The 27,646-nt window shown below is 46.9% G+C and overlaps 1 protein-coding gene across 17 annotated transcripts in view; it reads left to right on the top strand.

Moving 5' to 3' along the window:
• Positions 1-2,209: 2,209 nt before the first annotated feature.
• The window catches only part of KTN1 (kinectin 1), a 65,944-nt gene continuing 40,507 nt past the window's right edge, over positions 2,210-27,646 (top strand). For 8 of the 17 annotated variants that reach the window (XM_085549651.1, XM_085549649.1, XM_085549648.1 and 5 more), the window contains exons 1-6: positions 2,210-2,281; positions 18,759-19,224; positions 21,077-21,214; positions 23,074-23,241; positions 25,403-25,533; positions 27,019-27,135. In XM_085549651.1, the coding sequence (XP_085405777.1) occupies positions 18,807-19,224; positions 21,077-21,214; positions 23,074-23,241; positions 25,403-25,533; positions 27,019-27,135 (972 nt within the window). In that variant the 5' untranslated portion in view covers positions 2,210-2,281; positions 18,759-18,806. Of the gene's footprint in view, positions 2,282-12,915; positions 13,017-18,758; positions 19,324-21,076; positions 21,215-23,073; positions 23,242-25,402; positions 25,534-27,018; positions 27,136-27,646 lie in introns of all 17 variants that reach the window. The other 9 variants (XM_085549647.1, XM_085549642.1, XM_015865836.2 and 6 more) reach the window with 2 other exon arrangements.

Genomic DNA, 27,646 nt, shown 5'->3' with positions numbered 1-27,646 from the left:
GTAAGATCTGCAGGAATTAGAGCATCCAGCAATGCTTTCACTGTATGCAAAACACCATGAAGGATGCTGAGGGGTTGCTGGAATCCCAGTAAAGCAGCGTTGTCTGGCTGCTCAGCAAGATGCAGCGGCTGACATGGAAAGAGTCCTCGGGGCGTGCAGCTCAGTGATTAGTCAGTCCTCGTTACCACTTCCTCTGATTAGCAGCAAGCAAATCAGCGTGTTTGAGTCAACAAGGACCTGGGGAGGAACCAGACTTCCCCAAACCACTGCCAGATGTCAGCAGACGCTCTGACCCTCCTGTCTTGACCTTTTTGGGCCTCGGTGCTCATAATTAGCTGTTAACACAGGCGTGTTTCTATTGCTCTGCCCCTTCTGCTGCAGCCTGCCCAGAAGCATCGTTAGCTCAGTTGTAATAAAGCCATACACGTGTGGTTCTGCAGTGCTGCAGAGCATTGCATCTCCATCTCTGTTCCACCTAAGCAGGAACCCAGCTGGAATTATACAGGGTGCAGCCTCACTCCTATTTGGGTCCTCTGCTTTCCCACTTGCTGTCTCTGATCATAGAATCATTGGAGTTGGAAGGGATCTTTAAAGACCATCTGGTCCAGCTCCTCCACCAGAGTCCCGTCCAGCCTGACCGAATATCTGGGGGCAGAGCCATGTTAGATCAATGTGGAACAGCATGCAAAATAACTGGAAAATCAGAATGATCAATGAAATATGTGAGCTGTTTCTGGAACAGAGAGTAAGAGGTGTCTTACAGCAATAGAGGTGTCCTCTAGGACACTTCTTCACTTGCTTTGCTTAACGATAACCAACTCTTAAAAGTTCATCTTCTGCTACGGTGCTACAGAGAAAGAGTCAGAAAGAGGAGGAATATCTGCAATTCACTTTGAAGCACTATTCCCAATGTTAATTCAAAGGTTAATCTTGTGTTGTTTGGAAAGCTGCTTTTCTGCCCAGCCTCCCTGTGATCCCTTTAGCTATATCTGATAACGAAGGCTTGAAAACTCCAGATTAGAAATTAAATTCCACCTCTGTGGCCCAGCCCTGATGACCCGAGGAGTCGCATAAAAGACTCTTCCCTTTGCAGTGAGCTCTGAGCTGTCGCTGTTGGTTTTGACTTAAGATCTAGAATCCTTCTGGAGGAAAAGCTAATTGCCATAGAACCACAGAATGGTTGGCTTGGAAGGGCCCTCAAACCCTGAATCTGAATGCAAATAAGCAGAGGTAAAAAGAACATTTGGTCATCGTAGTTTTTTTTCCCCAGCCAGGAAAGTGAGGCTGAATCAGTGAAGTGTTGAGGCTTGTTGCTGGCACTGATAAGGATCTCTCCTTCTCTCCTACAAAGTATGCAATACTTTGCATTATCCTACATTAGCAACAATCAGCTTCCCTGCCTTAGCCTTGCAGTTGTCTTCCTCCTGCGCCATCCCCAAACCCACAGATCTGCCATCTAAGAATGCAAAAATCCCAACAAAAATGAAGGTTTGGGGGCACTTCAGACACTTTTCTTTCTGCCCAGCGGTGCTGGGATTTCAGCATTGTTTGCATTATCTTCTTCCTGCAGCCGGGGCATACAGCATTGCTGCTCATCTGCACTGTGGTCGCTCTGCAGCGGGTTTTGCAATAATCTGATTGGTGACTGCCTTATATATTGGGCAATGGAACACAGCATTCTCATGCTGGCAATGATGAAGCCCCCAACTCGGACTGACAGTGGGTTGCCATGAAGTTGAATCTCATGTTGTTCACCTGGGCCTGCTGCTTCAATAGCATCCCATCCTTTGAGCATGTAACTTTGCACGTCGGGCTGCTTCTCAGGAGGTTTAGTCTGCAGATATGAGAGTTTCGAATCAAACAAGGGAAATTTAGGGACAGCGGGTTTATTCCAATGAACAAACCACAGCAAGAAGCACAGTCGGAATGCACAGCAATGTGTCATCCGCAGGGTCTGAGGACATTAGGGTTCCCCAGCTCCGTGCCTTGGTTTCACCGTTGTAAAGGGGCAGTGCAGCTTTGTATCTCGGTCTTCCTGGGCCGTTCTCAGCTCGGTGCCCGTGGGGAGCCCCGCAGGCCCGCACCATTTCTATGCACAGTGAGGGCAGCAGGAAGGCAGCTCCACTCCTTTAACGGGAGTAGGGAGAAGGGAGGGGGGCTGGGAGCGCCGGGGCCGTGCGGCACCGCCTCCTCCTCCTCCTCCTTCCCCGCCCGCTCCCTTCCTGCCAGCCAGCGCCGCGCAGCCACCGGCCCGGCTTCTCCACTCCGGCCCCGCAGCGCGGTGAGTCCCTCCCGGTGGTAGGGTAGGCCCGGCCCGGCCGTGCGGGGAGCGATAAGGCCCCGGTGCGGCCTGCGGGGCGCTGGGCCTAGGCCCGGCCGGGCTCGGGCAGGTGCGGGCGGGGAGGCCGGGCCCAGGCCTCGGCCGGCGGTTCCCAGCAGCGGCCTCGTGGGGCAGCGGGGCTGGGAGGGGAGGGAGCGAGGCCGTCTGTCTGTCTGTCTGTCTGTCTGCCTGCTTGCCTGTCTGTCTGTCTTTAATAACCTTAAAGTGGCCGTACTGTGGAAGTAAAAACGGGGGAGCGCTCATCACTGCGAGGAGAGGAAGGTTTTTCCCCTCCTCACAATGTGTGCCCAGCCCTGTGTGCCGGGATGGAGGCAGCCCTGGGGTAGTGTGGCGTTTATTGAGGGTGTTTTATTTGGTTGGCTTTGCTGCTGTTTGCTGGGCAGTGGTTGTGGGATGCTGAACCTCCCCGTCCATCACTGGGGTCCCAAGAGCCAATTTCCCATGGGTGAGGCTCCATCTAGGCCTTGTGTTTTGGCCCAGCTAATTCCAGCCCACTCCTTCTTTTAATTAAATAGACATTGTTAAGGATAACACGCTGTAGTGTCTCTTCTGTGTTAAGCAGTGCCCAGTGCTACTTTCTAGCGAGGTATTTCAATCTCATCAATTGACAACCTTTATGAAAGGCTGTGCTGTGTATAGTCACGAATGGAAGAACTTAAAGAAGAGGGTCTCCCCCACTATTCGCTTCTACAAAGGGGGAGCTGAGCTGATACTTCACTGTAGTCATTCTCTACTTAAAATCCTCTTTCCCCCCTTTCTTTCCAGTACCTCCATCGTATCCTCTGCCCAACAATGCCCATATGGCATTTAGCAGGTGTAGCTGACAAGTCCTATTTAACATCTCCTCGCATATGACAAGGCAGAAATCCCTGGTAGGAGCTCAGAGCACTGTGGAAGTAAGAGGGAGTCCTCACTTTTCCCATTCCCAGCTGCACAGTGAGGTTCAGGCTGGCAGTGCCGCTGCTTTCCGTCCCATAACTGCGCTGTGATTCCTATCCACCAGCAGGCAATGTAACTTGCTTTACCACATATTTTTTCTCTTGCCTCATATGCTGATGCTGCTTTCTGTATGCTGTGATTAAAATAACTTTTGTGTGTAGCTGCGGTAGGGAAGGGTTGGGGTTTGGATACAAATGGCAGTGCTCTGTTAGTTACTACATACATACCTTTTTTGTTACATATTTTTTTCCCCTTCCTTATCTAACCGGTTTCAAGAAGATGCTTTCTGCTGTCAGAAATAGCAGTAGTAGGAGGGTATGAAGTATACCAGTATAACAGTTGTTAATTTCATTCTTTATACCCCACTGCCATCAAAACCTTGCTTTGGGTAAATGAGTCTGCTAATCCCTGCTTCTGAAACACCTTAAAGAGGAGGGGAAGGCACGATCAGGTCTGTGTCAAACTGCTGTGTTAACCACAGAACAGCCTGCCCTTGCATCATCTGTTCTGTCTGTCTGGGATTCTGGCACAAAACTGTCTAATCATTGCTTGAGCATTGGCACCGTAAACCTGGGTTTGACAGAATCCTTCCAGAACTGAAATTCTGCATGGATTTCAGAGGCTGTGGGTGTAGCTCAGATACTCTATTGGCTGAGACCCTTACCCTAAGGATGTGGCTGAAGAGGACACTTGTTTTATTTTAAGCATCCAGCTTGGTTGCTCCTAATCCCTTCTCCTTTGCTGCCAGGACACCCATCTCTCACCACTGACTGCTGAGAACTCCGGCTCCTGAGTTCCACCCCCTGGGTGAGCAGGGCAAGAGCCGTCCCAGATTATGTTGTAGCAGGAGGGTCCTTCATGCTGCTTGCTCCAAACATGAAGCCAGCATGTGGTCTGGTGAGAGGCTGGAAGCATAAAAACCCTCGGAAAGGTCAAGTTTAGTTTCTCAGTGTATAGGAAACATCCATGTTGTGAGCACTGCTTGTTATATCACCGCTTTTGAGTTGAACTTGATCGGTTCAGTCTACACCACCACAACCTCAGGAAAGCTGCTCCACAGCCTCCTGTAGGTCTCAGAACAATTGCAGTGCTGCCAGTCTAATGCAGTTTATGGCTGGTTTGTATCATTTGTGTTTGATCTAGAACCGCCATTTGGTTTAAGCAGTTGTTTTCCCTCCCTGAGGCAATTAGAAGGAGCAGTTGTATCCCCTCAGAGCTGCTTGTTCTGATAGGGTAAACGAGTCAAAGTCTTTATGTTCCTTCCAATCCTCTCATCCATATTCTTCTCGTTTCCTTCCTGATAAAAATCTTTCACCCATCAAAACCTTCTTACTAGAAAGCGAGTTTTATACACTTGTATTTAGTTCTTAAGCGTCCTGCTCAGCTATGTTGGCAAATCAAGCACGATTGGACTGTCCTTAACAAAACAAGTGGTCTGGGGGCCTGCTTTCTGTCGTAAGCTCCCAAACATTCTGGTGTTCATCGGGTGATGATTTCAGGCTGGTGACACAGGGGCTAAATCTGTGCCAGGCAAATCACTTCTAGTCAGTGACTGTGCACCAGCTGCAGAGATGGTAGATCGGGGAGAGCTGCCTGACTGTGGCATGCAGGAATCTGTTTCTCCTCTTGTCATTATATGAGGTGGCCAAACAGAACGCGTGATGCCTTTAAATATATATGCATTTATACTGTAGAAGCTGAAAGTTCTCTTCCTGCTCGCGTGTCTTGAACTCCAGCTGGTTGCAGAGATGGCTGCTGCTTCTGAGCGTTGGAAACTTAGCAGTTCTTACCAGGGTGAATGAAGCCTTCAAAGTAATGGTTTATAAAACGTGGACTTGTTGACACTCCTTGAAGGTTGTATCTGCTTTCTGCTTTGGGAATGTTGTGCCTGCTGCTGTGAGCATTGTCTGAGAGCATGGGATGTTTCTTCCTTGGTGTTTAATTGTATCTTTTATTTCCATTTAGTTTGGAGTGGGAGCAGCGATGCTTGCAATGATACGTGCCTGTGCTGAGCCAGGCTGCTGCAGCAGTTTGCAGCACTGAGGGGGGACCCATGCAGACAGCATCTGCAATTCCTCTGCAAGGTTTTCCATGCAGGAGCAGGAGCAGCTCCTGGGCCAGGTGCCTTTGCCTGAGCTTTGTCCTCCCTTGGTTTCCACACTGCTGCCCGTGTGCAGGAGAGCTGCACTTTAATTAGATTATATTAGAATGAATAAGTGAATCTGAATAAATGAGCTTATGGGGGGCACTGTCAGGTCAGCTTAGGCCCTAAAAATAGGTGCCAGGCACAGGACAGGCTTGGTGCAGTGTCAGTCAGTGCAGCGACATTGAATGGAGATTGCTTGTGAATGCATAAATTCTGCTGCCTTGCTGTCATATTGGCCAGGATGCTCCGGCACCTTGTTGGTATCAGAAATACCAGAATGTGCTCAAATGTGGGTGTTCTTTAATGGCAGCTCGGTGGGATGCTGGAAGGGGAAATAACGACTGTGGAAACGGCACTAATCTGAGGTGCTAAAGAATGTAAATCTCATGATCCTTTTTAATGCTTCCTATCTAACCCAAAAGGTGATTTTTTTTAGTCAGGCTTTTAGATGCTGCTGAAACAGGAGGAAAAAGAGAAATAGTTTCTGGTGTAAGTATGTACGTGAGAGCTCTGGGAGGCTCCTTCTGCCTCTTCCTAACACAAATATGAAGAATATTGTTTCTATGTGATGCAAAGAAGTAGCTCAGGAATGTTGAGCCTTCGGTTTTGCTGTGCAGCGTCTGGGGGATGGGAGGGAGAGGAGGGGCAGGAAGGCTGAGATTTTGGGTTAATCACAAGCAAAAGAGCTATTTTCTTGCAGCTCTCCCCCTTGTTTTCTGTACCGTGCTTTGTTTTTGTTAGTTCTTTGTGTCCTACCTCGCTTATCAACATTCACAGCTTTAAATTCCTCTTGCTGAGCAGAAGCAGCTGCAGTTTGTTCCCCTTGTCTTTCAAAGACTGATGTATAAGAGGAGCAGCTTCCTCACTTTGCGAGTTGAACTTCATCTCAGCTTGCTCTGAGGCTGCATAATAACTCAGAGAAAGTGTCTGTAAATTAGCAGCGTTGGCAAGCTACTCATTTTCCAACCTTAATGATCCCTATTACAAATAGCGTTGTTCTCCACCAGCGGTACCAGCAAACTGTCGCTGTCAGCTGCACGGAACTTCCACGTCCCATGCAAGCAAAACTCTGCAAAGTGCCATTTATCACAGGGTTCTCTCAGTGTGGAGGCAAAGTGCTGCTGCAAAGTCCGATCTTATCGCCAGGCAAGGTCCCCTGGAGCTGCACGTACCTCGGTGCTGGGAGCAGTGTGAGGGCTGGCACCTTCCTATGGCAGACTGCTGACCCTGCTGTCTGCTCTGTGCTGTGCTGGCTGGAGCTGCTCAGGGCTGGGTGATGCTGCAGATTGCTCTGATGCACAGGCACGTTGCTACCTGCTGCCATTCAGAGGGAAGCAGCTCTGTGCTGTAGAATTGAGGATCTGGAACAGAGCTGCTGGTTTTCTTCAGGTTGAATCATGAGTTGAGCATCAGGGAAAGCTTTTTTTTTGCTGTGTCAGGGGAGGTGTTTGAGTGTCAAACAGCAAAACGTGACTCCTCATTTTTGGGCTACACGTATTAATGGAATGGCTGACCACGGGTTGACTGGCGTCCAGCTCATGCAGCGTTTGTGAATGACCCAGGGAGAATGAAGCTTTGGGATTATGGGGGTGTTGAAGGCTTTTAAGGATGGTATATTTATGCCCATGATTCACGATGCTTCCAAATGTGCTCCAGCTCCTGCCCTGCAGAAGGGAAGCCCCTCGGTCCAGCGTCTGTAACCTTCCACTGAGCTGTGTCACAGCTACAGCAATATCAACCCAGCCTGGTTATTTTGGGCTCCTCATTCTCTTCCATCCAGATTCCGATCCCCACCATTTCTTAAAGCAGAAACGTTGGCTTCATTCTGCATTGCTCCTGGTTACGTTCTCTTACGTGGACTTAAAATGGCAGGTGGGATGTTCTAGGGCAGAGGCAAATTCTAGTACATCCTGCTCCTGCCATTGCGTGCAGAGGTGTCTTAGTTGTGCCTGCACCTTGTGTAAAGGAAGCTGCTGAGCCTGGGAGGTGAAAGCATCCCTGCCTTGAGCTGTCTGGTTGTGGAGGCCATGCCATGCACCATGAGGAGTATTGCAAGGAGACTGCTGCCAGCAGGGGCACTGGGAAGGACTTGTAATCCATTTGCAAGCGCGTAGCTGTCGAAGCAGATGATGACTAAGCTATTGCACAAGGTTCAGCTCTTTGGGGAGAGTGCCAGGATTGGACCAAATCATGACTGACTGATAAGGGAGCCTATAATGTCAGGCAGCTGATAACTGTGTTGTTCCTGGTTTAATCTGACCACTGCCTATGACTATTTTTTTTTCCCCCTCAGCCTGTCCTCTAGGGAGTTCTGAGTTGAAAATCTGAGTTGAAAATCTTCATTGAGTGAGTCCAGAACTGGCGCAGCCCTGTTTGTGGGAGGAAGTGAGCAGTTCCCGAGCTCTCAAGGCAAGTGCCCAGTGGCAGAAGTATTTCAGGGCTGTGACTCAGCCCTGCTCCTCGCTTTGGGTCCGGTGGATTTCTTCCTGCTGGGAACCCAAACCTGCCCACTGCAGCTCTGTCTGAGCACCCTGGCACACAGGGAGGTTGGAGGTTCCTGCCTTCCTGTGTAGCAGAAGGGAAAGTAAGGCCAGTGCCTGTGATTTTATATGCAGTGGAATCCCATTTTTGGAAGGAAGCTCTATGAACAAGTGGACCATGTTGCAGTATCACTTCTGCCCTTCTCAGGCTCATCTGAGAGCAGCAGGAACAAGGACTACAGCAGATCATGCACAGCCTCACAAAGGGCATTTTCAGTTCTGAGTTGAGCGGTGCTGTTGCTGAAAGGCTCTTCCTCCTGGGGCTGGGAGGGAGCTTCTCTGCCTCCTTTAACCCAGGGAGGAGGGCTCAGCACATCTTCCTCACTGACCAGGAGGTGTCTGTGCTTCTCAGTGGGGGTGTTGTTGGGAAGCTGGTAGCAAAGTGGAGCATGTGAATGAATGCTGTATCCCAGCTCACGCCTACTGACCTTTGCTTGTGTAAATACCTGTTGGGAGTGTGTGCAACTTACGCTGAGATGAAGTGATTAAAAACTGCTGCTTTTTCACATTACCAATGCTGCCTCATTTTATATTCACAGCAGTGGCAAAGATCCACCAGAGCTTCACTTCTCCATATTCAGACTGACCGGAGAGTTCTTGGCCTAATGTTTGCTGGGAAAGCATCCTTGCCAATGACATGCATTGCCCCAAAGAGGGACAAAGGCCATATCTCAAAGCCTTGGAAACTGCCAGGCTTCAGGGAGGATTTGTGGGGCACATTATGATTTCTGCTTGCTAGGCACTACCTTCAGTCCTCACTTGTTACCTTCCTTTAAGGTCACTTCCATATCCACAGCCCTTGCTATGGTGCTGCTAGGATTGGGTTGCGTGCTAAATTTAGTAAACCTCTTTACAGCTTAGCGTGCATGTGTGTGTATGTACAAACACGTTTATTTTTGTTTAAAGTAGCTTTTAATGGGTTGGAGCCTGGTACAAAATGCACAACGGCGGGAGGCTTTCCCTGCAAGGCTGGGAGCTCACAGGGTGTTTATGGGGTGATAGGTTGGCTCTCATCTCCTCCTTGATGCACTTAAATATATGGATCGGTGGGAGGGTTGCTGAGGCATGATTACAGCCTGTGTGCTGCAGGCTGAGCCATGTACTGAGTGCCAGCTGGTGGGTTCTGCTTCAAAAGTTGTGAAAGCCAATGGAAATCCTGGATGAGGTGTTTCCATGCCTCACCCCCCCTGCTTTCCTCCTCTTTCCCCCCCCCACCCCCCATTCTTCCAAAGGCTGTGTGACTGGTGTGCCTATTTCTTTAATTGATTTCTTAATCCCCCCTGTCCATTACAGGCTGCAGGAGCGGTAGAGGTGTAACCAGAGTTGGAGGCAATTAACTTTGCATCTGTGTGATTGCTGTGAAACATTGATGAAATCCTTGCATGCCAAAGGAGGAGCAGACTGTGGGGCAGGAAAGCCAGGAGAGTGAGAACCCAGAGAAGCATGAAGGAAATGACCTAAATCACTCCACATTTCTTTTGCTGAACGTTTCTAGAGTGGCTTTTTTTCCTTTCATTATTTAAAGCAACCTCGCATGTTCTTAAGCCTACATGTATCTGAAAGCTGTAGTTCACATCTGAGCACGCTGATCAGCTCAGCTGATTGCTTTGGCTTAATTAAAGGGCATGAAGAAGCTGTGGAGGGGCCTTTCCCCTGGTGCTGGGGGGCAGCTTACTGCTCTAATTTAAGACTGTGTGCTGGAATACTGTGCTGCTTCCTGCATGTGTTACTGTGCACAAGTGGTTTGCAAGGTAAAAGAGTGGTGTCTTGGTGCAGCTCTAGCAGTGAGGTGCCTGCAGTAACATGGTTGGTTGCTTGGGACATGAAGGCTGCAGGCAATGCTGCTGCCACACCGAGCAGCTCATTGCCTTGATTACTGAAAGCATATTTCCAACTTGCAGTTAAAAATGGGTAGGAACAGGCCACGGCTGCATTTGTTCCCATGCCAGCATTGTCCTCTGGCTTCAGCTCCACCCTGCGAGGTAAGGCTGGAGGAAGCTGGTGGGCTGGGTATGGCACTGGGATAGTCCAGAGCAAGGGGAAGTGAGGAGAGCAAGCGGTGCCAGCTCAGGTTGTTTGAATCCTACTGCTGTGTTGTTTCTTCCTCCACCGTGGCTGTGGGATGTAGTAGTGAAGGCAAAAATAGCTGTGCTGATAGGGTGCTTCCCCAGCTGTGTGCAGCAATGTGAGGCTGGGGGGCTCTTAGGTCCTAGTTTGGAAGCTGTGCTATGTGTGTTGATGATGCCTCTATTTATGATGCCAGTAACTTTGATGCAGCAATCACACTTAGTTTCTATTTAGATACAACTGAAATCACTCAGCTGCTGAGTCGTTAACCCGTGCCTTATCTCGAAACTTCAGGTAGTGAGAAGAACCCACATGAAAGCATCTCAATCAGATACGATTTGTGATCACTTAAAGGTTATGATTTCCCTATGTGAATTAACAGCTCTCCTTGAACCTGTTGCCTGTTTCCAAGGTAGGGCAGTCGCACTTCCCTCTAGGAACCCCCCCCTGCTGTGGCTTCTCCTTTTGTCCTCCCCCGTTCAACAAATGGATGGTTGAGTTGCAGAAAGGTTAACGAAGCACTTTCTTTTCTGTCAGCCATCCAGTCTCTTTGTATAACAGACTGAACAGAAAGAATGGGAAAATCTTGCTGGTGGAATGACCGAGGTTGTCATTTTGCAGCACCAGGATAAAGACCTGCATAAGCTTTGGGCTTCCAGCAGCCTGTAGGGTGGTGATAGCGAAGCCTGTTGTAAGGACGGTCAGTGTTAGTTTCTCTGCTGCTTTTGAGTTTGATGGTGTCAGAACTGTGGGGATCTGAATTGTTACAGTTCAGCAGTGGCATCATTTAAAATGGTTTTAATACAATGAGCCTTTTGGGGCTTGGCAAGATGGGGAATCGAAGTCCTTAATTACAAAGTGGAGGAACAATTTGAATGGGACAGACAGGCAGCGGACCAGCAGTGTTTGTGCTGTGCCATCCCAATGCACAAATGACCAGGGCAGGCTGTTAGTGCACTGATTGGCTCTGGTCCCTTTTAGGGAGGGCATAGAAAGCTCTCATTTTGGGTTATCACAAGGGTCCTTTGGGTTCCTGCCCTGTTGTGCTGAGATCTATTCCCATGTTTGCTCCTAAGAGCCTCCAGTGGGAGCAAAGAGTGCAGGGAGGATGGAAATTATATGCATTGGGCATATATACACACAGAGCCTCAGGCTGCTGGGAGGGAGATGGAAGAAAACACGTAACTCCTTGCCTAGACTCAGTCCTTTTTTCCCCCCTCCTTTGAGCTGCTGAGGCTACGTGGTGGCTGGCACACGTATGGAAGCGCATTCCCCTGTTGGGAATGTTAAAAATAAGCACTACAATTTTCCCTTTCCACATACCAAAATATATTAACGCGCTGTTGCTTTGATTAGTCATTTCCTTTTCCTTTGTTCCTCTTGCAGCAGGGTAGGGGGCTGCAGGCACATGCTTCACTTCAGAAATGGAATGTTCAAATGATTCTCCTGGGCTCATACCTGCCTTGGCAGAAGATGACTTTGCTCTCATCCACTAAATATGCATTTATGTCTTAGTGAAGTTGCTTTTATGGTGTTGGTACTAAAAATATCTTTGCCTGATTTCTTTCCCCTATAAAGAAAATTAATTCTAATAGGAATGAAGTTAACGCTCTTACTATGGGTGTAACATACCCTTGAGGAAAGCATTGGTGACATATTATAGGAAAACTTGCATGTTTTCTCATTTATGCTGAGGCTCTGTCTGCCCTTTACCCCATTACCTCTGCTCCCCAATTCCATGCAAGACCTTGATTGTGGGTGGAGTTTTGCAGGGCAGTAGCTTGACATTGCTGGGGTGTGCACAGCCTGGCTGTGAGACTGCTTGGTTGGGTGTGTGTGTGTGTGTTGGGGGGAGGGGAAAGGGGGGGGTTGAAGGTTAATTGGTTCTGCTGGAGGGACCGCAGTGTTCAGCAGCCCTGCAGGGTCAGAGCCTCTCTGTGGCTCCATCAGTATCACTGCTTGTGGGACCTGTGGGGTGAGTGGGAGGTTGGGAACAGCACTTGTGTGTCCAGAGAAATGCCGGTGTGCGCGCTGACATGTCTGACTGCTGAGGGTTGAGTTAGGTTGTAATTATGGGAATCAAGCAATAAACTAAGACTGTTCTTGCTGTGCTTGGGTTGGGGCAATCCCAGGTATGTATATCTCAGGAGCTCCTTGGGTTCTTGAGGATCTGCTTGAGTTGCACTGGGCCCCTGCATGGGAGGGATGTGGAGCTGATACAGAGGGTCCAGCAGAGGGCTTGAAGATGCTCGGAGGGCTGCAGCACCTCTCCTATGAAGGCAGGTTGAGGGTGTTCAGCCTGGAGAAGAGAAGGCTGCAGGGTGAGCTCAGTGTAGACTTCCAGGACCTAAAGGGAGCCTACAAACAGGACGGAGTGACCTTCACTATGGTCAGAGCTGTGGGTGCCCCATCCCTGCAGGTTCGTGAGGCTGAGGGGCTGTGCAGGGCCCTTGAGGTGCTCACTGCAATGTGGGCAGGTAACACACCTGGGGCTTTTCCTTCACTAGTTGCATTCTCCTATATAAAAACCTGTTGTGGTTTTTTTTCTTTCCGCTTTTCTAAGTGAGCCTCCCAGTTCTTGGATTCCATTCATATTTTCACAGCAATCTGCAGAGACATTTTAAAAGGGACAAAAAAAAGAAGTTGAGCTGCAGACCTTTTCCATCCTGTTTCTGTCTTATTTCAAACTGATTTTTTTCTAAATATAAGCAAGGTATATAATACAAGAGGAGTTTAGGTACCATGGAGCTGCTGCTTGTACCTGCTTTCCCCTGTCCCTCTGTGCTTGCAGAGGCTGAATTGGATGTGGAAGTAAAATGAACGTAGCAGCCACAGATTGCTCAAGAAAGGATGTTAGGGTTTGTGTTGTTTCTTGTTTTTAGCTTGGAATTTGAGCCTTCTTTGTGACCAGAGTGAGCAGCATCACGGCTCCAAGTGCTGCAGAGCCTGTTTGATCCAAGCAGAGCTCCCAGAGCCCAGCCAGGTAAGTGTGGGTGGCTCAGAAGAAGAAATACACTCTTGCCAGTACAGCTTAGTGCTGTGTCAGAAGAGGATTAAAGTGCATGGGTGTTAGATTGCCTGATAGCCTCCCAGCTGAGAGCTGCATGGTTTTGGCAGAAGCAAGCATGGCATGATGATGTTTGCATTGTGTCAGCAGATGGAGGAGGGGATGAGGAGGGTGCAATGAGAGCACAGCCGGGTACCAACCTGCAGCTGCAGGGCTGTGAGCAGCGGGGCTGAGTGAGACGATGGGTGTTTATACAACAGGCTGGGCAGATGTCAGAAGACCTTTGTTGAGGTTCATAGTAGCTTAAAATTTGTCTAAATGGCTTTTGTGTGTAGTAAACCTGAGCTGTTCTGGACTGTTGCATCAGCTTGGCTTGTACAAACCTCTGTTAACTTCTCCAACAGCTGATGAAAATAGCAGAACAGACAGGGCCTGCCTCTTCCCATCCAGGTGCAGGGCACACAGCTTTCAGGTGCTGACCTAAGGTGCCTTAAATCTGTGCCTGGTTCATCTTGCTAGAGACCTCACGATGCTCAGGAGCTGCTCTTCAGGCTGATAAAGTAAACTTGCTTTGGCCATTAATCTGGTAGCTCTGTCTCTTATTTTTAGTAGGTAATCCTACTCTGATATGGCTGAGAAAGAGAAGGTAATATGGCATGAGAGAGAATGTAAACCCAGGTTTGTGTTGCTTGTAGAGCCAAAGCTAAGGCTTAACTCGAGGTTGGGTTTATTGTGCTGCCCAGAAAGCTGTTGGTGCCTATCTCTGGAAGTGCCCAAGACTGGAGGACAGCAAGTGAGAGATACAGCTGGGGATATTATGACTCCTTGGAGCTTCTGCGGTAGTGACCTTGGCTGTATTGCTGCCCAGCTTGGGATGCCAGCAGAGCCTCAAACTGACATTAATGCTGTATGTTAGGAGATGGAATTTCAAGGGAAGGCATGCAGCCTGGTGGGGCTGAGAATGTGTTCTCCCCATCCTGGTGCCACCCCTACCATTATCCCAAATACCATCCCTTTGTGAAAGTTGCAAGAAAACCTTTCTTTCTTAAGATTTCTCAGCCCCGAGTGATAACAGTGTCCATGTACTGGTGCCAGCAACCCTAGAAGGCTTCACCAAAGGGGTCTAGGTGGGTCTGGGGATGCTGGGACAGGAGGATTTCTATCTCTGTGTCAATGTGAGGTTGCTCTCTCTGCTTTAGCTGAAGTTAGTTCCAAGCTTGGGATGTATCTCATCAGCTGCAGGGCTGCTGCAGCATTTTTTTCCCCCAAGGTGTTGATTTTAAAGCTATATTTAAAAAGGGTGGGAAGCAAATAAAAAGGCTTCAGTTGAAGCAAAATGACTCTTTTCTGGAATTCAATAAATGGCGTGTTTCTGTTAACTAACATCAAGCAGCTGAGAGCAGGCAGAGCCCAACAGATGGTACAAACAGCGGCACGTTTGGAATGGAAAATATTTACCTAGAGGGTATTTGAATCGCTGAGATCGTGCTCTGCAAATGGCTTAATTGTATCAGTGTAATCAAGCGAAGAAGGGAAAGATTTATTGACAAGTCTTCTGCCTCTCGCTGTTAACAGTTGGGAGGGGGTTTTGAGCACTGTTGAGCTGCACTTGAATAGATCTCCTTCCCAGGTAGGAGTTACTTTAATACTCGAATGGCTCGGTGTGTAAATACTGGTGGCTAAAGCTTTCCTCTGGCTGTAGGAGTCAAGCTGTCAGGGCTGTAATTTAAATGAAACCCTCCGAATTTGCACGGCTGTTTGTTGTGCTTTGCACCAGCTCTGGGTTTTGAGAGGACTTCTGCCAACAGGCTGTCAAGTGTAGCTCTGGATGCAGGGTTTAATATAAAGAAAGTGGATTGGACTTTGCCATCTGGATCAAAGCTGCAGGTCAGTTTAGATCTATGAGTTTTCTGGGTTATGGCTGCTTTTATTTTGCATGCCTTTCAACTGTGCAGCTTAAAAAGCAACCTGGAAGAAGGTGGTGTGAGCTTACTGGGAGCTGTGCCTTTCACACAGGTGGCAGGTGAGATATATATGTATGTAGCACCTTATTTTTCTGCCTTTAAAATGATGTTCAGGTATGGTCTATTCCTCACTCTATTCCTATGCTCCGTTCCTCAGTCTGCTCCTTTGCAGTGCAGAATGGTTTTGGGAGCGTATAACCCTGGAATGGGAAGGTGGAGGACATGGCACTGCAAGGGCTCATTACCTGCTGAAAATAGTCGGGTGTTAACGAGCTTGGGGCAAGTTTGATGGACTGAAATCCCTGCCTGCTGTGATGGCCTGGCTTTCACTGCTGCCTGTAGTGTCACGTTTCAGGAGCTCTGCTGGCTTCAATGTCATGTATTGGTGCACAGAACAAGTTGGTTTTCCTGTGATGTTACATGATTGCTGTAAATAAATAAAAAGCAAACACCCACCTTGCCAAAAGAAACCCTTATGTTCCAACTCTGCAACTCAGCAGCAATGCTGATGTGAAATGAAACATCTCTGGGGTTTCAGGCAGCTCTTCCTCTGTGGTATTGAGCCCTGGGTTAGATGATGCTCAGGCATTACCTGAGCTGTTTGCCTGTGCTGTATGGATGAGGAGCTGAACCTGCTGCATTTTGTTCCCCATGTCAAATCAGGCTTAAGTTCCTTCTTCCCGTGCCTGTGTTGCTGCATGAGCTGGTGGGGGAGGATGAGTTTGGGAGTGAAGCTGTTTTTGGGATGATCCTCCTTTTTGGGATGCCTGGGGAGAAACCCCAATTAAAGGAGCTGCTGCCTTAGCTAAGACGTGTGTCTATCTTAAATAGCTTAGTATTCAAACTGGGACAGAGGAGGTTTAGGTTGGATCTTAGGATGAAGTTTTTCACCCAGAGGGTGGTGACGCACTGAACAGGTTGCCCAAGGAGGCTGTGGATGCCCCATCCCTGCAGGCATTCAAGGCCAGGCTGGATGTGGGTCTGGGCAGCCTGGGCTGCTGGTTGGTGACCCTGCACACAGCAGGGGGTTGAAGCGAGGTGGCCATTGTTGTCCTTTTCAACCCAGGCTATTCTATGATTCTGTGATATGATCTTGTGTTTCTCCCCTATGTTTAATGTTACCTTTTTAGAAGCACAAATGTCTGGAGATGACATGGTGTTGGTAGGAGCAGTGCCTGTAACGTGCTGGGTCTAAGCTACAGGTGACTCATTAGCCAGATGGAGCTATAATTTATTTCTGCCTTCCCAAGTAAGTTAATCCCCTGGACCTAAACTGAATGAATATCCCCGTGAAATGCGGTGTCGGTGCCGAGTGAAACCTTAGAGTTCAATGCAGAAAGCAGAGGGTGTGTTATGAAATCCAGACCAGTGTTAACTAGCAGAGGAAGTCAGGTGCAAGCTATAACACTGTACTGGAGCTCAGAAGTAGTTTCTGCAGCCTGGCCTTTGTTCAAGGAAGCAGAAGTGCAATTCTTTTGTTAAATGCTGGATGGGAACATTAACCGGGTCTGTGTGCAGACTGGGACAGATGCAGTGCCTGGAACGTGCTGTGTGGGCACGGGCTGACCTGCTCCATCATTTGTGCCCTATACTTTTCCATGTATGGTTTTATGAGATGAGTGTTTAACTGCATAACCTTAAGATTTAAAGCAACTTGAGGTTTCTGTGCTACGTCTCAGCTCCATTGAGGGTGTGTGCAAGCCGTGGCTTGACAATTTTGGAGCTCATGTGTGGAGGTTTTCAGGTTGTGCAGCATTCACTTTTTTCAGGTTTAACAGGAAGAGCTTCTGTCCTGTTTCTCTTATTGCATTATAGGATTTTTTCCCCTACTGATTGCTTCTGTTTCTTCCTTGGTGGCTTGTTGAGAAATATGGAAGTATAAATGGGAATGGAGAAGTTGCTTTAGTGATTGGGGATTGTTGGAAGACAGCTGGCAGCTTTGCAAGGCAAACCCATGCCCATGTACCCAGTAGTGAGGGTGTCACCTTGCAAAGACCTCTTGGCAAGGAGCAGGTGGTAAAGGATGTGGCTTTGGCAGCCTGCCTGTGAGTCAGCCTTGGTGTGCTCCAGGAGGTGATGCTGGTTGGGTTGGAAAGGACCATAAAGCCCACCTAGTCCCAATCCCTATCATGAGATGGATACCTCCAGCTGGATCAGGCTGCCCAGGGCCCCATCCCCTTGGCCCTAGGCACCCCCAGGAATAGTGTGGCAGTTCCCTTGCTTATTCTGGGCTGGGAGGGGGAATTTATGTGTTTGTTCCAGGAGGTCACACCATTACCTGGTGCTCGCTTTGGACTCAAAAAATACAGAGGAGATTTTAATGCGACGGTGTTTAGCTAATCAGGAAGATCTGGGGCTTTCCCAGCCGCATACACACCTCTTTAGCAAATAAAACATCACCTTTCTGGGAACAAACATGTTCTAATTACAGTTTCCAAAGCATTTTTGGGGTCTGGGTAAAGCATATAGGGACCATCATACTTGCCTTCGTTTCCTTAACAGTGTGTTCAGCAGAGCTGGTGTGTTCTGGGCTCTTCATGGTTAGCTGCTGTAATTGTGGCAGTAACGTATGGTAATGATCAATTTAATTGCACTCGTGAAAAATCTGCTTAATCACATATTTACTTTAGGGATTCGTTTCTCCCATACACATTCAATATTGACTTTGGTGGAAGCAAAATTCCTTCAAGTGATAACTAACATCGTATCACTCGGTGCAGGAAGCTGGGTCTATCAAACAGATGCAGCTAATTGTTTTGAATTAGTTTCATGCATCTGGTCTTTTTCTCCCACTTTTGCAGCCCCTTTTGAAACCCTGTCCTGGATGCAATTCCAGATGCAAACCTTTTCATCAAGCTGTGCTTGCTCAGGAAGCTGAGTATACAGACTGAGAGGAGACTTAGCCTTAAGACAACTGGTGAACAATCAGAGCATTGAAATGTTAGCTGTTTATTTTGATAACTTAATAGCCAAATTAGAGTTCCCACTCCTTGCTTTCTGTGCTGTTCAATGCACTGTACAAATATATTATCACAGCCACTCTGTCCAAAAATTATTGCTGTCACCAGAGAGCAGGGCTCAGTGTGGCCCATCTGCTCCCCTTCAATCACTGCTATGGGACAACAAGCCAAGGGGACGCCAGGCACTTCTCATACTTCTTCCCCTCTAGACCCTTCCTCATCTTTTTAGCCCTTGAAGGAGCTTTTGTTGGGCACCTCTGCACATATTGATGGTCTTAGGAGATGCTGCGGTTGGGTGACAAAGGTTGTAGGACACACAACTTGTGTTAGATTCCTTCCTCCTGTGCCAGTTTTAATTCAGGATGCTTGATTTAGATGAAGAAAAATGTATTTTAAGAGTCAGTGTTGTTCTGCATCTGTGAGTCCTTGTTTCACAGCCTCTGAAACTGTGGTGTCCTGTGTTTCTGATATCAAAAACTTTAAGTTAATAAAATGCATTTGGGAAGGGAGGTGAGGAAGATGAGTAAATGTGGGGAAAGAGAACTGCTCTTCTTTGAGATCATCAGCCTTACAACCTGCAGTGCCTTCCTGTACAGGCCAACAGCTTTAAAGGAAGTGGTAAATGATTGCATAAGTTATCCAGCATCGATATAGCTTAACAATGTCATTAAAAGCTACGTTTAAGATTTTTCTGAAACAATATCAAAGTGTCTTTTGTTGTTCTAATTGGAGGGGGGAAATAGTCCTGAGGAATGCATTGCCAAAACTAATTCTTGTTTCATTTTGCCTTTCAGATTTCCTTTTTTTTTTTTTTTTTTTAAATATAGCTAAGAAAAAGCACAATGGAGTTTTACGAGTCTACGTACTTCATCATCCTCATTCCTTCTGTGGTTATTACAGTCATCTTTCTCTTCTTCTGGCTCTTCATGAAAGAAACATTATATGATGAAGTCCTTGCGAAGCAGAAAAGGGACCTAAAGCTTCCGCCTACCAAGAGCGATAAAAAGAAAACAGAGAAGAAGAAGAACAAGAAGAAAGAAGCTCAGAATGGGAACATCCACGAATCTGACTCTGAAAGCACACCTCGGGACTTCAAGCTCTCTGATGCCCTGAGTACAGATGAAGAGCACGTTACTGCTGTTCCCCTGAGTGCGACTGAGGCATCTGCTGGCATTAGAGAACGGAAGAAGAAGGAGAAGAAGCAGAAGGCAGCTCAAGATGATCATGTAACTAAGGAGTCGGAAGGATCCAAGTCTTCAGGCAAGAAAGTAGAACCAGTCCCTGTTACAAAACAGCCCACTCCACCATCCGAATCAGCAGCATCTAAGAAGAAGCCCGGGCAGAAGAAGCAGAAAAATGGCATGTGTACCTTACGTTGCATACGCTTCTTGCACAGAACGCCACAACTGTGCTCTGCTTCTTGCAAGGCCACAGAGTGTCTCTCTCAGAACTGTTCTGCCTGATCTCTGTGGGGCAAAGCTCACTTCTAACTTTTACCTTTTTATGAGCTATTGCTTTTTCCCCCCCCTGTTTTTCATCTGGCAGCAATGCTCCAGGTTTCCTTCTTCCATCCTTGCTTTCTTCCAGTACAGGCTGTTGAGGGAAACAGAGTCTCTCTCTTTTCCTCTATGGCTTGACTACTTTGCTCTCAAGCTGCTGAAATTCTGATTAACTCAAAAGTCATTAAGTGCTCTGTGCATTCTCATGTCAAGCTATGGAAAAAAAGTGGAGTCCTAAGAGCGTTTGCTCTGATAAGTAAGGACCTCTAGGGCAACCCCATAGCAGAGTATGCAAAATAAATCACTGTTTAAGAGCAGGCTTAATGTACAAAAAGATATTTGGTGGTTAATTTGTGGAAAGAAGCACTTAAAATGATAGAATCATGGGATGGCCTGGGTTGAAAAGGACCACTATGATCATCCTGTTTCAACCCCCCTGCCATGGGCAGGGTCACCAACCAGCAGACCAGGCTGCCCAGAGCCACATCCAGCCTAGGATGCAGGCTGCTTCCTACTTCTTACACCCTTATAACTAAATTGAATGGATATTAAACTCACCTCCCCTAGATTAGCTATTGAACAGTGGGTGCATCTGACTTAGGCTGAGAGGTGTAGTCTAAACTCTTTGTGACCATTTTGATCGATTGCTGAGTGGAAGTCAACATGTCTCCATGTAGACATCCATACAGGGAAAGTTAGGAAAACATCCAGAAATAAGTGAGAAACCAAGTATTTGCAGATAGTGTAACTAGTAACATGACAGACTTGCTACAGGGAGTGAAGAAAAAAGTGACATTGCTGCTTGATGTGGTGATTTATTTTTTCTCTTTTTTTCTGAACAAGACCCACCCACGATTAGCAAAACCAAACATAAAGAAGGATCCAATCTTGTTAGTGGGTGCTTTCCAAAAACCTCTGTGGCGTGGTTAAAATGTGGTCTGCAACCACTGCTCTGAGGGCAGCCACAGTGTTCCCCATGATGATGTGATCTACCACCATAGCCCTGTGCTGTGTCAGCTCGTCCAAGTGTATCATGCAGTACCTGCTGTCCAAAAAGATGATAAATGAAACAAAAAAACCCTCAGATCCAACCAAAACCAATCCCTCTCTCTTGAAATAGCTCTTACAAAGAACGGTTCCCTAACACGAAACACTTATTTTCTGCTTCTCACAGTCCTGGTAGCTGTTGGTGTGTGTGTGTGTGTGACATGCACAAGTGTGTTCATGGAATGGGGTGGGTGGGGGATACTTCCTGCAGATAAGGAACTAACAGGGGTAACATGTGCTGTATGCTCTGCTACAGTATAACCTGCATTTGTTAAATTACTACTTTTCATCACCTGTGTTCTGCCTGCAGGTAACATTCCTGTCTATCAAACTACTCAGTGCTGTGGCCCTTGACTCTGCTAAAACCTTTCTTTTGCTTTGGGCTCTCATCTGGTATGGGTAGTGTATGTGCTTGGGTGTGTGTTAACAGGTATCCGTGTGTAACTTTGTGTTCTCACTTAAAATACATGAGTTTCTTTTATTCTGGGAGCGATTTAGATCCACTGATTTAAAAGTAATTGTAAAGAGTGTAAGGAAGAGCATGTCGTCTCACTTGTCTGTTACAGATGATCAAGATACTAAGACTGATTCTGTTGCATCGCCTGCCAAAAAACAAGAGCCTGTGCTGCTCCACCAGGAGATAAAACAAGAAAATGTATCGGGAAAGAAGAAAGTTTCTGCAAAGAAGCAGAAAGTTGATAATGGTGAGAATACTGAGGGTTTCTTATCGGTTCAGACACACTTGATTTGAGGAGTAACACACTGATGCAGAGAGTAAGCTGAGCAGGCTCTAAGTTGCTCTGAGCAAGGCACGTCTGCATGGCTGCAGTCATGTGCCCCAAACAAGACAGCAGTTATTTTAGTCAGTTGCTTCGACCATGTTCCTCTCTTACAGTCCTTTTGTTAGCTAGCTGTTGCTCCAACATAAACTGCTCATCATTGCTGTCAAGGCCTTTACTGTTCGTCATCTCTCACTCCCTGCCAAGATGCTGTTTCTCGTCTCCTCTTGGCTCAGTCTGCCTCTGTATTTCGGCCTTTTACAATGAGTGCTGTTGTGTCTGTGGCATTTGGGAAGAGCGTGACCATGAAGTTCTCTGAGGCCACCTTGTTAGCTTCTCAAAACTGTTCTTCACTGGGACAGCTCTGAAGAAGCTGGTGGACAGCCCCTGGTGTGAACAAGTGTCACTCAATGTGCTTCCTGTGCTTTGGTCAGGGTGTCAGGGCCTGGGTCATAGAATCCTTAAGGTCTGACAAGACCACTAAGATCATCAGTCCAACCATCAACTCATCTCTACCATACCCACTAAGCCATGTCCTTTAGAGGTGGACTCTGGTCAGACTGACACCACTGAGTGTCTTGCAGCTATTAGGTGGGCTTTTTAAAAGGAAAGGGTTGAAACAAGGAGGGGAAGATAATGAAGAGAAACCTTGAGAAGCTGAGGATGCTAACAAACAGGATTGGGAGGTGGATATTTCTGCTGGAGGGGGTCTTTCCTCACTCCTGTGCTTGTTGCAAGTGTTTGCTCGCTGCTTAAGAGGGGAGATACAGGTTACATAGAAGGTTTGGCTGTTTTTTAAGGAGGAAAATAAGGCAGATGGAATGTGAAAGCATTTATAACCATCTAGCAGCGAGGAAAGCACATCGGTGATGTGCCGATGCCTGAGAACTTGTATCTGATATGTTTCATCCTCTCTCCAGCTCACTGTATGGCCTCTGATCTCCATCAGCCCTTCGGTTGGGCTGAGGAGATCCTCACCAAGCAGAATATCTTGTGTGCAGCAGGGAGTGTGCCCTGGGCAAACCCCCAGTCCAGCCCTGTCACTGTCTGCATCCATCATTCCACGTCTGTTGCTCTTCCTCTCCCCTCCTCTGCTTTTTGTCTCAGCAGAGCAGACTGAGCAGCTCTTTGGGCAGAGGCTTTCTCACTGCATTCATACAGTGCTGTGTGCTTGGGGACTGAGGTCAGTCAGTACCTCCGGGTGTCTGAATAGTAATGGTGCCTGGAGCCTTCTCTGACAGATGAGATATCCTCATTAGTTACAGCTGACTCTGCATGGGAAATAAGCCCGATTGCTGCCCCTAACACACATTCTTCCTAAATGATCGAGGTCGCTGGTGATGTAATGTGGGTGCAGATGTTGGCAGTAAGGTACCAGCATTTAATAGAATAGGAGCAAAAGACATCACTGTGCTCATGTTTCAGGGTGCTGCCCCAGGCAAACCAGTCTCATGGATGCTATATGCAGCTCTAATGAGAAACTGAAGTGAAAGTCAAAATGTTGAGGTTCTTCTCTGCTATTTCTTACAACGCTAAAAACACCTTTGAAAATGTGAGTTTAATTGGAGTTATTTAGTAACTATAAATTAAAGGCCTTTATTTAATGAACTTACCTAAAGAGCTTTAATGAGTTAAGCTGTGATGGATAATAGTACATAACTAACTAACTACTGAGGTTAGAGATGTGGTAATCCAGCTCACTGAGGCGTTATGCTCCTTTTCTGTATGTTGAAGTTAATGATTATTAAAAAGCTTTAACCTGTTCTGTGGGCTTCTGCTTGCAGTTTTGGTGGATGAACCTCTTATTCAGCCCACGACTTACATTCCTTTGATGGATAACTCTGATACTGGTGCTTTGGAAAAGAGAGAAGTGGTGGAAGTAGCAAAACAAAACATGAATGAGGGGATCCAGAAGAGCGGTGGCAAGAAAATGAAGAATGAAACTGATAAAGGTAAGAAGCTGATAATGTGGTTTGCTTTGGGCATTGACTGCCTGGAAGTGTGAACAGGGAGCGAGCGTGATTTGTGTGGGGAGAGAAATCCGTTCTTCCCAGCAAATCAGAAAGGATCCAGGGAGAACATTAGTGCCTGCAGGACGCTGTTTGTTCTTGTCTGTGTTCACTTCTCTACTGTTTTTGGCACTGCTGAAAGGGCTTTGCTCCATCTGAATCCTTTTAATGCTGACTGTAGGCTTTTGTGTCCGCACAGTGAGCGAATGGATGATCACAGACCACACAGATGCACATGAGAGAGCGTGCTAGAATTTCTCAGTGCTTCCCCCCACCTCCTGAGCTGTTATTAAACAATTTGTTTTTCATGCTTGATAATTTCTGCTAGGGGCTCAGTATCACCAGCGTTTTGTGTCCTGTTCCTAGTTGTACAGCGTAGTTTAGGCATCTTTAACAGTGTTGGAATCCAAAGCAAGAGATTTCTGCATGGTCTCTTGGGTTCTGCCTGAGCTGGGAGTTCAGGCTCTATGCTTCCATGCTATTCTAAATCTACTTGGGCCAACCAGCCAGTAGATAACAGAGTGCAGCATAGAGTTACCTGAAGCAAACTGTGTGTGTGAGGCTCTTGTTTTCCACCAAGGTGCTGAATTTTCCTTCTTATGTGTTTGGAATTGGCAGAGGAGCAGGGGGGGCTTCCTTCATACTCTGCTGTGGAAGACCTATGCTCAGGAGTCCCATCATGTCCTACTGAGACTTCATGTATGTCATGGATGTGCTCAAAGAATGGCAGGCTTACTGCGGCCCTTAAATCTGTGGGCCAGTGGTTGTGACCCAAATAGCTAGGCAGTGGTTCCCTGTTCAGGCTTGTTCAGAGGACCGACTCTGTATTGCCTGCCTGGTGACTCACTGCTGTTTCTGGTTTTAGACTTGTATTCAAAAATGCCCACTTGAAGCCTTCTTGGCAACTCTCTGGTACCTGAGTTGGATTCCCACTTCCCTGAGGCTCCTCTTGTTCTTCCAACTCAATGGCTGCCTATTATTGCTGTGGGGCATCAGAGCCTCCCCTGTGCACCAGTCCCTTCTCATTTCCTTTGCAAACTGTAACCCTTCTATGTGAGCTTCTAATTCTTCTTTGTCAGCTGGGATTTGCCCTCCCAATATAGAAATCTTCTTGTATTCTAACTGTAAGCTTCTTGCAAGGGCAAGGTTCTTCCTGTGTTCAAGGAGCTCAGGGCTCGGGCTGGTCCAATTCTAGTTTCTATAGACTCTCAGCAAACCAGACTCTGGTCTCAGGATGTCGGTATATTCCTGGTAAAAGCATCACTGATGATGTCAGTGCAGTGATGACATGATTTGATGTCTGTGGCAAAGACCAAGCTTAGGTTTGCCTTGTGCTTTATTCCCTTCCAGTCTCTTGGCATACTTCTCTTTGATAGAGATATTGGGTGCCTCAGACTTGTGCTTCCATTTCCTTAAGTTAGGGGGCCACCTAATGACTTACGTGTGTGCAGCCTGTTTTTCTGATGAAAAATGCTATTGTTTCAGTAAGGGCCTGGTAGATTTGGAGCACACTTGCTTTGTTTGTGTCTTTTGAAACACTTACAGAATCAATGATGGGTCTCACTATTTATCTGCCTGCTGCTGAATTCCTGCAGCAGTTCATTTCCAAACTTAGATGGAATATCTTTCTGAATCCATGTATTGTAATCAGAAATCTGCCATGTAAATTCATTGCTCTGTCATCTGTATGTTGCTTTTGGAGCGAGGCTGTCCTCTAAATTGGGAGCTCAGTTTGAATTACTGTCATAATATGCTGGGAAGAACTCTTCAAGTTTTCACATTGGTGCTATTTTTTCCTCCCCAAAATCTGTGTTGTGCTTTGTCTTCTTGCTTGCAACACTAGAAATATGTTACCAACTGTACAAATAAAGACATGGGATTTTTTTCCTCTCCCCCCCCCCCCAAACTCAGCTGGCAGATTGTTATCAGATTTAAATCTGAGTTATGTTGTTTTAGCTGAATGCTCGTGACCTTTTGCTTCTTGGCATTTCAGACTGAAATTAAATATAATGCATAATGATATCCCATCGCATGCTGTTTCAAGGCAAAATAAATAATTCTGTACCGAGTCCAAAGTAAATATATCCTCCCTTCTGTGTTGCAGAGAATGCTGAAGTAAAATTTAAAGACTTTGTGATGGCCATGAAGAACATGATCTTCACTGAAGATGAGGCCCGTTGTGTAGTGGAGGTGTTGAAGGAAAAGTCTGGTGCAATTCGTGACGTCTTACAAAAGGTGAATGTCTGTGGGTATGGGAGAAGGCTTTTAAATGGGTAGAAAGTGGAGGAGACGCTGTCAAATGAGCTAATGGATGTTTTGCCACTATTTTTGTGTTATGGATATGGAAGATTTCTCCTTTTTCCAGCTGGTCTGTGCATGCTTTTACATGCAGAAGGCAGTTGTCTGATATCTGCCATCTGCCAGGGCTGGCTAGACAGGCTGATGGCTCCTAACTGCTCATAGAGGGCAGCCATAACCATCAGTAGAAGGTATGTAATGTAAGGCTGCTGCAACTGACGCAGTGTGTTGGCATGGGGGGAGGCTATCTGGTGACATCACTCACAAATACATAGAAAAAACTGTAATAAAATTAAGGAAAAAAACCAAAACCCAACACCACAATTTGTGTGGCTGTGTGCTTTACCATCCTGCGCTTTGCAGGACTCCTTCTTAGAAGCTTTATTGAAGTGCTCTGGCTGCTTTGGATATGTTTCATAGGACCTTAGGATGCCTCAGCCTGGAAGGGAGGTCTGCAGTCCAGTCTTTTGCTCAAAGCAGGGGCAGCTTCTGGGTCAGCCTGGGCTGCTCAGGGCTTTATCCAGTCAGGCTTTAAAGCATGAAGGATTGAGGCTGAATAACTTATTTGGACAACCTGTTCCAATGCTTGGTGATTCTTTACTCTCTAATTTCTACAGTTCTTTATTAATACAATAGGGTGGTGCCCACCAATATCTTGCAATGCCATCGAGGGAGATTTTCCAACCAATTTGAGAATGGGTTTGTGGGGACTGCAACTCCCCTCTGCTTCTTCCACTAGCAGACCTTGTTCAATACAGTCTGAGTATAAATGTGTAGGAGGTTTGCCCTTCGTGGCAGTTATATTTTCAGACTGGTGTACAAGTGGCAGGACAGAAAGGATTATTCCCCCTACTTCTGTGTCCTGCAGCATCTCTAAATCTCATCATTCTCACCTGTAGAGATGTTACTGTTGTAGCTGGAGGCTCTCCTGAGTGGAAGGAGAAGACAGACCAACGTTCCCTCTTCCCTTTGCAGTGAGCTTTCAGGAGATCAGGTGGTAGTTGTAATGCAGGTTGGATTGTGCCTGCTTTGAGCATGGGTGGGATCAGGTGATGTTGGCAATCTCTTCCTTGCTCATTTATCAAATGATTCAGCATGGCTGTGCTCTTTTCCTTTATTTCTTTAATGACCACTCTTTGTTTTTTCCCAGTGCCACCAGAGCAGCCATCTTCCAATGTGGGAGCTACCTTAAGAGCCCATTTATTCTCTTAATTGGTTTCAGTGCATTTGAAAATGCATTTCCTGGTCCGATGAAACCTGTACTGCAGGATCCATTAGCAGCAGGGCTGGGTTCTCGTGGTGCCTTGTACACTGTGCACACAAACTCTGTGGGGGCATAAGGGGGGTGTTGCTTCCTTTCAGCCTCACTCTGCTGGTGTACTTCTGGCATGTGCTGACCACTTGTGTGTGCTTTTGCTGCAGGCCAGCAAGGCAGAATCAGCTGCAGTTTTACATCAGCTGCAAGACAAGGAGAAGATGCTCGCTGCGATGAAGGAGGAGGCAGCTGTTGCAAAGGAGCAGTGCAAGCAGCTAACCCAGGTAAATGCAAAGTTGTTTGTATGTACAGATGGCTTTTGGATAATTGCGGGGGCTTGGAGAATGAGCAGCAACAAATTCTGGCCTGTTGAGGTTAGTCTAAATTAAAAGGTGGAATCTCTTATATTGGGAAGGTGTTCAGGGCTCCGTGTTAGTTTTTATGATGCTATTAGTGTGCTTGTGCAGAGCTGTTTTCCAATAGTTTTTCCAGGTAATTCACTTACTGGCATCTTTAAACTGAGGCCATTTTTCTTTTCAAAAGGCTATTCAGAGCATTACATGAATACGAATATAAAACACCTCTTTGCCATTGCAGCTTTAATTGAGTTCATATTCCAGCGTTCAGATGCTTGTGTGCTTCTAGGCATGGTAATGATCAGCTTTCTTTGAGAAAGCTGTATCAAATTCAAACGCGGCTTGGCCCCTTGAGTTGCAGCACTGATAGTCTTAGACTCACAGTTGCGCCACCATCAAGACAAGTTCATGAAACTCGATTTTTTTTTTTTCTATTGAG

This window comes from Coturnix japonica, chromosome 5, assembly GCF_054131305.1.
Source record: "Coturnix japonica strain WE chromosome 5, WE-NBRP24, whole genome shotgun sequence".
In the NCBI taxonomy this organism is placed as follows: domain Eukaryota; kingdom Metazoa; phylum Chordata; class Aves; order Galliformes; family Phasianidae; genus Coturnix; species Coturnix japonica.
Note: the sequence above shows the minus strand (reverse complement) of the source record. Positions and strands in the feature narration are given on the sequence as shown.